At 51.6% G+C, this 12,641-nt stretch overlaps 1 protein-coding gene across 1 annotated transcript; it reads left to right on the forward strand.

The window, feature by feature from the left end:
• Window positions 1–2,461: 2,461 nt before the first annotated feature.
• LOC120050024 (terminal uridylyltransferase 7-like) lies at window positions 2,462–10,129 on the forward strand. Its single transcript, XM_038996622.1, has 6 exons — window positions 2,462–2,602; window positions 4,258–4,551; window positions 4,635–4,798; window positions 9,144–9,301; window positions 9,634–9,750; window positions 9,845–10,129. Exons 2-6 carry the CDS (start codon window positions 4,274–4,276, stop codon window positions 10,127–10,129), a joined length of 1,002 nt encoding a protein of 333 aa, XP_038852550.1. The 5' UTR covers window positions 2,462–2,602; window positions 4,258–4,273.
• The last annotated feature ends 2,512 nt before the right edge of the window (window positions 10,130–12,641 follow it).

The following is a 12,641-nucleotide window of genomic DNA, read 5'->3' on the forward strand; positions in this document are numbered from 1 at the left end:
GGGAGATTAAAAACCTGAAACTAATGACAGAAAGAATGAAGTGTGTTTTGTGGAACGCCCAAAGAGGCTGATTCTGTGATTTAATCCGTTTTCTGCTGACTTTCACTAGTAAGGATACGCACAGAATAAGCTAAATACGTGAAACGCCTGAAACAAGATCCATTACCACTGAGATATAATAAGAACTGGAGACTGCGTCCAAGATGTCCGACTGTTGTTTTCAAGGTAATCTACTCCTGTTCCCATACACCGATTCATGGACTGTCCGTGTTGCATCCGGTTTACATGAAGCAACATCATATGCGCTCTAGCACTTATTGTGTATGTAACAGTATAACTTTAGTACGTCCCCTCGCCCCGACCCGGGCGCGAACCAGGGACCCTCTGCACACATCAGATTTGACTTCTTTATGTGGCCGTCTATGGAAGTTTAAAGAACATTTCCATGTGCAAATGTACTTTCTTAATTAACGATGTGGTGATGTTCAACACTTCTCCAATCGTTGTTGAGATCTGATATTCTGGCAGAGCAAGACGAGACGTTGGCCAATATCATAGGCCTATCCTCAACCAATTATATTTCTCAAATCCTTTCGAGCTAAATTCCAGCTAAATTTAGAGCATAGTTAGGGCTAACTACTTACGAAAAACATGTTTCTGATGAAGCGCTACAAAAATAAATCAAACGCCGTATTAGACTGAACGATAGAAAGTAATTTCATCAAAGATGTCAGGCTCTCCGTCCGCTGCTCATTCATCATACTTCCTGCTACTTCACTCAATCCTGTTTTAAGTCTCCCTTCCTTAACTCCTGCACCAAAAGATTCTGCAGTGACCCGGATCACTGGTTGCTGCGGAAAAGGAGGAGGTCGAAAGGGGGGTGAATGTAACCGATGTGAAATGGCTAGCTAGTTAGCGGTGGTGCGCGCTAATAGCCTTTCAATCGGTGACGTCACTTGCTGAGACCTTTAAGTAGTGGTTCCCCTTGCTCTGCAAGAGCCGCGGCTTTTGTGGAGCGATGGGTAACGACGCTTCGTGGGTGACTGTTGTTGATGTGTGCAGAGGGTCCCTGGTTCGCGCCCGGGTCGGAAAGAGGGGACGGACTAAAGTTAAACTGTTACACTGACACGCACTGTCAACTGTGGGACCTTATATAGACAGGTGTGTGCCTTTCCAAATCATGTCCAATCAATTGAATTTACCACAAGTGGACTCCAATAAAATCGTAGAAACGTCTGAAGGATGATCAATTTGTAGTCTCATAGCAAAGGGTATGAATACTTATGTAAATAAGATATTTATGTTTTTTGATTTTTAATAAATTTGCAGAAATGTAAAAAAAAAAAAGTTTTCTCTTTGTCATTATGGGGTATTGTGTAAAGATTGATTAGGGGAAAAAAAGGCAGCAGGTAGCCTAGTGGTTAGAGTGTTGGACTAGTAACCAAAAGGTTGCAAGATTGAATCCCAGAGCTGACAAGGTAAATATCTGTCGTTTTGCCCCTGAACAAGGCAGTTAACCCACTGTTCCTAGACCAGTTAACCCACTGTTCCTAGACCAGTTAACCCACTGTTCCTAGACCAGTTAACCCACTGTTCCTAGACCAGTTAACCCACTGTTCCTAGACCAGTTTAACCCACTGTTCCTAGACCAGTTAACCCACTGTTCCTAGACCAGTTAACCCACTGTTCCTAGACCAGTTAACCCACTGTTCCTAGACCAGTTAACCCACTGTTCCTAGACCAGTTAACCCACTGTTCCTAGACCAGTTAACCCACTGTTCCTAGACCAGTTAACCCACTGTTCCTAGACCAGTTAACCCACTGTTCCTAGACCAGTTAACCCACTGTTCCTAGACCAGTTAACCCACTGTTCCTAGGCCGTCATTGAAAACAAGAATTTGTTCTTAACTGACTTGCCTAGTTAAATAAAGATAAAAATTGTATCAATTTTAGAATAAGGCTGTAAAGTAACAAAATGTGGAAAAAGTCAAGCATACTGAATACCTTCCGAATGCATTGTAACTAATATTGATAAGCATCTAGCTATCACCTTGATACATACAGTACATGCAATCTACTACTCAATGGGGAGGGCATGACATGTCATGGTCTGTCAATATCCGGGTTGCGGTTTGTGGGACTCACGTCACATGCACAATAGCGCTCAGTGATCTCAGGGGGCAGCACAAGCAGAATCAATGCCATCACCTCATCTAAAAACATAACAGACATTGAATGAATATAAAATGTTACAAATCTATGAGTGATGGAACAAAAAAATTGTTCTCAGCAGCAATTATTTGAATAATTCAATGGATGTATTGTGCATAAAGGTGATACGTAAAGTGTCAGTTACCCTGCAGTCGTGAAGTACTTCTAGACCGGACCGCTCGTTGTTCACACGCGTATCTGCCCCCTCATTGGCTAGAATGGTCCCAATTTACCCTGCGTCCTCCCGACTGCCCTGAAGACGTTTCTGTTCGTTGTTTGAGTGGCGGCTTGAGTATCTATCTGGTCAATATAATGTATCATCTGTGTTGTGCTATTTAAACTAACGATACCGAATAAACACAGTAGTATGCTGACCATACAAAGACAAAAGGTATTTCTAAATATCTGCCTATTATGGTAACCAGTTTTGTTTGTCTATTAGCTAACTAGCAGTGCATCCCAATGGACAGGTAGCATGAGTAGTCAGCAATGACTGGTAGCCAGCTAGATATCAGGCTAACTAATGTAGATAGTTAGCTATCACATTAGCGGTTTCATTCCACAACAGAGAGGTCAGATGGTGAAATCAGACGGCTAGCTACTGGTTTTGTAGTAATAACGTTAGATCCAACACATGCCAACCCGAAGTATTTAGGCTTAGCTAAGCAAGAAGTCAGTAGCAAGCTAGCTAAATGTCACGTCATGGTGGCTTTAGTTACCCAGCAACCTTGTGACAACATGCTAACAGCTAGCGCAACAAAAAAACCTGCCAAGTCAAGTTGTTTTAAAATGTAACGAAAGTCTTATTAGCTAGCTAATATGTGATGCACACAACGCGCTGACAGTTGTTCGTAAACCGTTGGGCCTTAATGGTTGAAGTGCCAAACTGCTAGCAGCTAACTTTAGCTAGTTAGCTAGCCTAGCTTTTGAGTTAGTAACAGATATAGAGGTAAGCCAAATGAATGAACTGTCATTACCTGTGTGAGCTAGTGGTCACTTAGCGATTGTCCAGGGTTTCGTTAGTGTGCGTTCCTCCACAAACCCCCTGGACCAGAGCTAGTGGTCACTTAGCGATTGTCCAGGGTTTCGTTAGTGTGCGTTCCTCCACAAACCCCCTGGACCAGAGCTAGTGGTCACTTAGCGATTGTCCAGGGTTTCGTTAGTGTGCGTTCCTCCACAAACCCCCTGGACCAGAGCTAGTGGTCACTTAGCGATTGTCCAGGGTTTCGTTAGTGTGCGTTCCTCCACAAACCCCCTGGACCAGAGCTAGTGGTCACTTAGCGATTGTCCAGGGTTTCGTTAGTGTGCGTTCCTCCACAAACACCCTGGACCAGAGCTAGTGGTCACTTAGCGATTGTCCAGGGTTTCGTTAGTGTGCGTTCCTCCACAAACACCCTGGACCAGAGCTAGTGGTCACTTAGCGATTGTCCAGGGTTTCGTTAGTGTGCGTTCCTCCACAAACCCCCTGGACCAGAGCTAGTGGCCACTTAGCGATTGTCCAGGGTTTCGTTAGTGTGCGTTCCTCCACAAACCCCCTGGACCAGAGCTAGTGGTCACTTAGCGATTGTCCAGGGTTTCGTTAGTGTGCGTTCCTCCACAAACCCCCTGGACCAGAGCTAGTGGTCACTTAGCGATTGTCCAGGGTTTCGTTAGTGTGCGTTCCTCCACAAACACCCTGGACCAGAGCTAGTGGTCACTTAGCGATTGTCCAGGGTTTCGTTAGTGTGCGTTCCTCCACAAACACCCTGGACCAGAGCTAATGGTCACTTAGCGATTGTCCAGGGTTTCGTTAGTGTGCGTTCCTCCACAAACCCCCTGGACCAGAGCTAGTGGTCATTTAGCGATTGTCCAGGGTTTCGTTAGTGTGCGTTCCTCCACAAACCCCCTGGACCAGAGCTAGTGGTCACTTAGCGATTGTCCAGGGTTTCGTTAGTGTGCGTTCCTCCACAAACCCCCTGGACCAGAGCTAGTGGTCACTACTATATTCCCCAGAAGTAGCAATGCATTTGATTTGAACTAGCCACTTCTCTCCTTGTCTCCCCACAGGCCTAGTAGAAACACCATGGAAGAGTCAGGAGGCAGGCCACGTTACCCTAAACAGGGAGGCCGGGAAAGGGTCGCGGTGGCAAACGAGGCAGAGGCCTGGAGGAACCAGGACTCTGGGAGAGGATACAGCCCCAAGCCGGAGAGGGGTGGCCAGGGGAAGAGGGGAGGCCACGGTGGGTTCTACCGTGCCAGCCCCAAGAAGGGAGGGATGGGGCCCCTCAGCAGTTCCCCTGGGGGGGCGGTGTTCAAGCGGGGGCAAAGCCCCTCTCAGAGGGAGGGTTTCCAGAGACCCAGGTACCAAATACACGTATTCCTAAAACTGAACATTTCCCGTAGGAAAACATGTCACACTAAATTGCCATGCTAACACTTTGCAGGTACCCAGAGAGCCAGCAGGCAGATGGCCTGGTTGAGGGCCGGGAGGAGAACTGGAGAGAGCGCCCCTCACAGCGCTGGAGGAGAACGTCTCAGGGAGAGGACCCAGGAGAGGACTGGGAGCAGGGACGGAGAGACAACGCTGACAACACAGCTCCCAGCTCAGGTAGACAACACAGCTCAGGTAGACAACACAGCTCAGGTAGACAACACAGCTCAGGTAGACAACACAGCTCAGGTAGACAACACAGCTCAGGTAGACAACACAGCTCAGACAGACAACACAGCTGGGTTATCTTCAGTAGGCATGGGGTGGGGCTGTCTGTAGTCTGTAGGTTATCTACATGGGGTGGGGCTGTCTGTAGGTGATCTACATGGGGTGGGGCTGTCTGTAGGTGATCTACATGGGGTGGGGCTGTCTGTAGGTGATCTACATGGGGTGGGGCTGTCTGTAGGTGATCTACATGGGGTGGGGCTGTCTGTAGGTGATCTACATGGGGTGGGGCTGTCTGTAGTCTGTAGGTGATCTACATGGGGTGGGGCTGTCTCTAGGTGATCTACATGGGGTGGGGCTGTCTCTAGGTTATCTACATGGGGTGGGGCTGTCTCTAGGTTATCTACATGGGGTGGGGCTGTCTCTAGGTGATCTACATGGGGTGGGGCTGTCTCTAGGTGATCTACATGGGGTGGGGCTGTCTCTAGGTGATCTACATGGGGTGGGGCTGTCTGTAGTCTGTAGGTGATCTACATGGGGTGGGGCTGTCTGTAGTCTGTAGGTGATCTACATGGGGTGGGGCTGTCTCTAGGTGATCTACATGGGGTGGGGCTGTCTCTAGGTGATCTACATGGGGTGGGGCTGTCTGTAGTCTGTAGGTGATCTACATGGGGTGGGGCTGTCTCTAGGTTATCTACATGGGGTGGGGCTGTCTCTAGGTTATCTACATGGGGTGGGGCTGTCTCTAGGTGATCTACATGGGGTGGGGCTGTCTTTAGGTGATCTACATGGGGTGGGGCTGTCTCTAGGTGATCTACATGGGGTGGGGCTGTCTGTAGTCTGTAGGTTATCTACATGGGGTGGGGCTGTCTGTAGTCTGTAGGTTATCTACATGGGGTGGGGCTGTCTTTAGGTGATCTACATGGGGTGGGGCTGTCTCTAGGTGATCTACATGGGGTGGGGCTGTCTCTAGGTGATCTACATGGGGTGGGGCTGTCTCTAGGTGATCTACATGGGGTGGGGCTGTCTCTAGGTTATCTACATGGGGTGGGGCTGTCTGTAGTCTGTAGGTGATCTACATGGGGTGGGGCTGTCTGTAGTCTGTAGGTTATCTACATGGGGTGGGGCTGTCTGTAGTCTGTAGGTGATCTACATGGGGTGGGGCTGTCTGTAGTCTGTAGGTGATCTACATGGGGTGGGGCTGTCTCTAGGTTATCTACATGGGGTGGGGCTGTCTCTAGGTGATCTACATGGGGTGGGGCTGTCTCTAGGTTATCTACATGGGGTGGGGCTGTCTCTAGGTGATCTACATGGGGTGGGGCTGTCTCTAGGTTATCTACATGGGGTGGGGCTGTCTCTAGGTGATCTACATGGGGTGGGGCTGTCTCTAGGTGATCTACATGGGGTGGGGCTGTCTGTAGTCTGTAGGTGATCTACATGGGGTGGGGCTGTCTGTAGGTGATCTACATGGGGTGGGGCTGTCTGTAGTCTGTAGGTGATCTACATGGGGTGGGGCTGTCTCTAGGTTATCTACATGGGGTGGGGCTGTCTCTAGGTGATCTACATGGGGTGGGGCTGTCTCTAGGTGATCTACATGGGGTGGGGCTGTCTCTAGGTGATCTACATGGGGTGGGGCTGTCTCTAGGTGATCTACATGGGGTGGGGCTGTCTGTAGGTGATCTACATGGGGTGGGGCTGTCTCTAGGTGATCTACATGGGGTGGGGCTGTCTCTAGGTGATCTACATGGGGTGGGGCTGTCTCTAGGTGATCTACATGGGGTGGGGCTGTCTGTAGGTGATCTACATGGGGTGGGGCTGTCTCTAGGTGATCTACATGGGGTGGGGCTGTCTCTAGGTGATCTACATGGGGTGGGGCTGTCTGTAGGTGATCTACATGGGGTGGGGCTGTCTGTAGTCTGTAGGTGATCTACATGGGGTGGGGCTGTCTGTAGGTGATCTACATGGGGTGGGGCTGTCTGTAGTCTGTAGGTGATCTACATGGGGTGGGGCTGTCTGTAGGTTATCTACATGGGGTGGGGCTGTCTCTAGGTGATCTACATGGGGTGGGGCTGTCTGTAGTCTGTAGGTGATCTACATGGGGTGGGGCTGTCTGTAGTCTGTAGGTTATCTACATGGGGTGGGGCTGTCTGTAGTCTGTAGGTTATCTACATGGGGTGGGGCTGTCTGTAGTCTGTAGGTTATCTACATGGGGTGGGGCTGTCTGTAGTCTGTAGGTGATCTACATGGGGTGGGGCTGTCTGTAGTCTGTAGGTTATCTACATGGGGTGGGGCTGTCTGTAGTCTGTAGGTGATCTACATGGGGTGGGGCTGTCTGTAGTCTGTAGGTTATCTACATGGGGTGGGGCTGTCTGTAGTCTGTAGGTTATCTACATGGGGTGGGGCTGTCTGTAGTCTGTAGGTTATCTACATGGGGTGGGGCTGTCTGTAGGTTATCTACATGGGGTGGGGCTGTCTGTAGGTTATCTACATGGGGTGGGGCTGTCTGTAGGTTATCTACATGGGGTGGGGCTGTCTGTAGGTTATCTACATGGGGTGGGGCTGTCTGTAGTCTGTAGGTTATCTACATGGGGTGGGGCTGTCTGTAGGTGATCTACATGGGGTGGGGCTGTCTGTAGTCTGTAGGTTATCTACATGGGGTGGGGCTGTCTGTAGGTGATCTACATGGGGTGGGGCTGTCTGTAGGTGATCTACATGGGGTGGGGCTGTCTCTAGGTGATCTACATGGGGTGGGGCTGTCTGTAGGTGATCTACATGGGGTGGGGCTGTCTGTAGTCTGTAGGTGATCTACATGGGGTGGGGCTGTCTGTAGGTGATCTACATGGGGTGGGGCTGTCTCTAGGTGATCTACATGGGGTGGGGCTGTCTGTAGGTGATCTACATGGGGTGGGGCTGTCTGTAGTCTGTAGGTGATCTACATGGGGTGGGGCTGTCTGTAGGTGATCTACATGGGGTGGGGCTGTCTGTAGTCTGTAGGTGATCTACATGGGGTGGGGCTGTCTGTAGGTTATCTACATGGGGTGGGGCTGTCTCTAGGTGATCTACATGGGGTGGGGCTGTCTGTAGGTTATCTACATGGGGTGGGGCTGTCTCTAGGTTATCTACATGGGGTGGGGCTGTCTGTAGTCTGTAGGTTATCTACATGGGGTGGGGCTGTCTGTAGTCTGTAGGTGATCTACATGGGGTGGGGCTGTCTGTAGTCTGTAGGTTATCTACATGGGGTGGGGCTGTCTGTAGTCTGTAGGTTATCTACATGGGGTGGGGCTGTCTGTAGTCTGTAGGTTATCTACATGGGGTGGGGCTGTCTGTAGTCTGTAGGTGATCTACATGGGGTGGGGCTGTCTGTAGTCTGTAGGTTATCTACATGGGGTGGGGCTGTCTGTAGTCTGTAGGTTATCTACATGGGGTGGGGCTGTCTGTAGTCTGTAGGTGATCTACATGGGGTGGGGCTGTCTGTAGTCTGTAGGTTATCTACATGGGGTGGGGCTGTCTGTAGTCTGTAGGTTATCTACATGGGGTGGGGCTGTCTGTAGTCTGTAGGTTATCTACATGGGGTGGGGCTGTCTGTAGGTTATCTACATGGGGTGGGGCTGTCTGTAGGTTATCTACATGGGGTGGGGCTGTCTGTAGTCTGTAGGTGATCTACATGGGGTGGGGCTGTCTGTAGTCTGTAGGTTATCTACATGGGGTGGGGCTGTCTGTAGGTGATCTACATGGGGTGGGGCTGTCTGTAGTCTGTAGGTTATCTACATGGGGTGGGGCTGTCTGTAGGTGATCTACATGGGGTGGGGCTGTCTGTAGTCTGTAGGTGATCTACATGGGGTGGGGCTGTCTGTAGGTGATCTACATGGGGTGGGGCTGTCTGTAGGTGATCTACATGGGGTGGGGCTGTCTGTAGTCTGTAGGTGATCTACATGGGGTGGGGCTGTCTGTAGGTGATCTACATGGGGTGGGGCTGTCTGTAGTCTGTAGGTGATCTACATGGGGTGGGGCTGTCTGTAGTCTGTAGGTGATCTACATGGGGTGGGGCTGTCTGTAGTCTGTAGGTGATCTACATGGGGTGGGGCTGTCTGTAGTCTGTAGGTGATCTACATGGGGTGCGTTCCACATTAGAGTTTCAAAGGCGAGTGGAGAATGACGGATCAACAAATCACCTTGCTTCATAAATAACTAGTCAATATTAGTTGTAGATCAGTCAGTCACAATTAAGCCACAATGTACATGGCTGTGGAGTCAGGAAGGTGTCTGGACTATGGGTAACGTGACTTGGTTTCTCCAGGGGGGAAGAACTGTAGGAACCGTGACCGGAGGCGGGGTCTACGTGAGGAGGACCGTGGGCTGGTGGTGGACGAGTCAGCTCTGTCAACCCAAGAGCTGCTGGGACTGAAACGGGCGGAGGAGAAGATCGGCAGAGAGGAGATCTTCCGTCTGAAGAAGGTGTGGCATCCATCAGGAGAGGACAGGAGTACCGTGTCACTCCCATCCTTCAGTATTTCCAACTATATACATTTTGTTCTGGCCCCGCATGCACACAACTTATTCAACTAATCAGAGGCTTGACTTACTTCCTGAGTCCTGTGAGCGTGTTCCTCTGCCCAGACGTTGCTGACTCATGCCAGATCTTACAATGCCTGCATCGTTATTTTACGTATCTAACCACATCACGTTATAGCAGTCTGGTGCCTGGCGGCACAGCCAACGCATTGGTTGATGCAGGGGGGACGCGACCAATGACTGCCATCCCTCTTTCTCTCTCCTGCCTGTCTCAGAGGTCCCGCAGTAACCCCAGTGCTGTCTACACCTGCTCTCTGTGTGAGGTCCTGCTGGACTCTGTCTCTGAAGCTCACAGACACATCAAAGACAAGTGGCACAAGAGGAGAGCCAAGGTGAGAACACCTGATACCTTTCACTTCTACGTTCTATCGTCCAAAACAATGTCTTATTATATGACCCCTTGTGTGTCTGCTTGCTCTCGTGTAGGAGCGTCGTGAGGAGGTGATGTTGACGGATCTCGTGCCCCCCGGAGCGGAGCAGGTGGTGGCGGTGGGTGTGGCTTTGGAGGGTGTGGTCAGAGAGAGAGGGATGAGTGACCAGGATGTAGAGAACAGACGACGGATCGTCTCCAACATGCAGGAAGTCCTGATGTCCGTCCTGCCTGGTGAGAGAACGACCGGAGTAGACTGGAGGGGTAGAAGAGTTTATCTTTACGCCGTCTGCATACATACTGTTTGTTGGGTTTGCTCCTTGCAGAACTTGGCTAGGTGATGTGAACTTGTGTGCTCGCATACTGCCTAAAGACCTTAACTTGAAAATCGAGACAAAAACGGCAATTTTACGGGTTGTCCTTCTTGAGCCACCGTAGCAACAACATAGCCAGTAACATAGACAGTATTTTCTCAAAATAGTCTATTAATCTATCAGTTAATCTGAGAAAAATCAAGGAATCTGTCATTAAGTTTTAGCAGAGAAGGTCTTGCAGTTTCCCATATAATTAAGATGTTTGGTGCCGTACTTCTCAATGAAACTAGTAGTGTACCACAGACAGTAGGACCTGGCTGCTGCTCTCTCTCTCCTCTCAGTAGGACCTGGCTGCTGCTCTCTCTCTCCTCTCAGTAGGACCTGGCTGCTGCTGCTCTCTCTCTCCTCTCAGTAGGACCTGGCTGCTGCTGCTCTCTCTCTCCTCTCAGTAGGACCTGGCTGCTGCTGCTCTCTCTCTCCTCTCAGTAGGACCTGGCTGCTGCTGCTCTCTCTCTCCTCTCAGTAGGACCTGGCTGCTGCTGCTCTCTCTCTTCTCAGTAGGACCTGGCTGCTGCTGCTGCTCTCTCTCTTCTCAGTAGGACCTGGCTGCTGCTGCTCTCTCTCCTCTCAGTAGGACCTGGCTGCTGCTGCTCTCTCTCTCCTCTCAGTAGGACCTGGCTGCTGCTGCTCTCTCTCTCCTCTCAGTAGGACCTGGCTGCCGCTGCTCTCTCTCTCCTCTCAGTAGGACCTGGCTGCTGCTGCTCTCTCTCCTCTCAGTAGGACCTGGCTGCTGCTCTCTCTTCTCAGTAGGACCTGGCTGCCGCTGCTCTCTCTCTCCTCTCAGTAGGACCTGGCTGCTGCTGCTCTCTCTCTCCTCTCAGTAGGACCTGGCTGCTGCTGCTCTCTCTCTCCTCTCAGTAGGACCTGGCTGCTGCTCTCTCTCCTCTCAGTAGGACCTGGCTGCTGCTGCTCTCTCTCTTCTCAGTAGGACCTGGCTGCTGCTGCTGCTCTCTCTCTTCTCAGTAGGACCTGGCTGCTGCTGCTCTCTCTCCTCTCAGTAGGACCTGGCTGCTGCTGCTCTCTCTCCTCTCAGTAGGACCTGGCTGCTGCTGCTCTCTCTCCTCTCAGTAGGACCTGGCTGCTGCTGCTCTCTCTCCTCTCAGTAGGACCTGGCTGCTGCTCTCTCTCTCTCCTCTCAGTAGGACCTGGCTGCTGCTCTCTCTCTCTCCTCTCAGTAGGACCTGGCTGCTGCTCTCTCTCCTCTCAGTAGGACCTGGCTGCTGCTCTCTCTCTCCTCTCAGTAGGACCTGGCTGCTGCTGCTCTCTCTCCTCTCAGTAGGACCTGGCTGCTGCTGCTCTCTCTCCTCTCAGTAGGACCTGGCTGCTGCTGCTCTCTCTCCTCTCAGTAGGACTTGGCTACTGCTGCTCTCTCTCTCCTCTCAGTAGGACTTGGCTACTGCTGCTCTCTCTCTCCTCTCAGTAGGACTTGGCTACTGCTGCTCTCTCTCTCCTCTCAGTAGGACTTGGCTACTGCTGCTCTCTCTCTCCTCTCAGTAGGACTTGGCTGCTGCTGCTCTCTCTCTCCTCTCAGTAGGACTTGGCTGCTGCTGCTCTCTCTCTCCTCTCAGTAGGACTTGGCTGCTGCTGCTGCTCTCTCTCCTCTCAGTAGGACTTGGCTGCTGCTGCTCTCTCTCTCCTCTCAGTAGGACTTGGCTACTGCTGCTCTCTCTCTCCTCTCAGTAGGACCTGGCTGCTGCTGCTCTCTCTCCTCTCAGTAGGACTTGGCTGCTGCTGCTCTCTCCTCTCAGTAGGACCTGGCTGCTGCTGCTCTCTCCTCTCAGTAGGACCTGGCTGCTGCTGCTCTCTCTCTCCTCTTAGTAGGACCTGGCTGCTGCTGCTCTCTCTCTCCTCTCAGTAGGACCTGGCTGCTGCTGCTCTCTCTCTCCTCTCAGTAGGATCTGGCAGCTGCTGCTCTCTCTCTCCTCTCAGTAGGACCTGGCTGCTGCTCTCCTCTCAGTAGGACCTGGCTGCTGCTGCTCTCTCTCCTCTCAGTAGGACTTGGCTGCTGCTGCTCTCTCCTCTCAGTAGGACCTGGCTGCTGCTCTCTCTCTCCTCTCAGTAGGACCTGGCTGCTGCTCTCTCTCTCCTCTCAGTAGGACCTGGCTGCTGCTCTCTCTCTCCTCTCAGTAGGACCTGGCTGCTGCTGCTCTCTCTATCCTCTCAGTAGGACTTGGCTGCTGCTGCTCTCTCTCCTCTCAGTAGGACCTGGCTGCTGCTGCTGCTCTCTCTTCTCAGTAGGACCTGGCTGCTGCTGCTCTCTCTCCTCTCAGTAGGACCTGGCTGCCGCTGCTCTCTCCTCTCAGTAGGACCTGGCTGCCGCTGCTCTCTCTCTCCTCTCAGTAGGACCTGGCTGCTGCTGCTCTCTCTCCTCTCAGTAGGACCTGGCTGCTGCTCTCTCTTCTCAGTAGGACCTGGCTGCCGCTGCTCTCTCTCCTCTCAGTAGGACCTGGCTGCCGCTGCTATCTCTCTCCTCTCAGTA

This window comes from Salvelinus namaycush, chromosome 1 (genome assembly GCF_016432855.1).
Source record: "Salvelinus namaycush isolate Seneca chromosome 1, SaNama_1.0, whole genome shotgun sequence".
Classification (NCBI taxonomy): domain Eukaryota; kingdom Metazoa; phylum Chordata; class Actinopteri; order Salmoniformes; family Salmonidae; genus Salvelinus; species Salvelinus namaycush.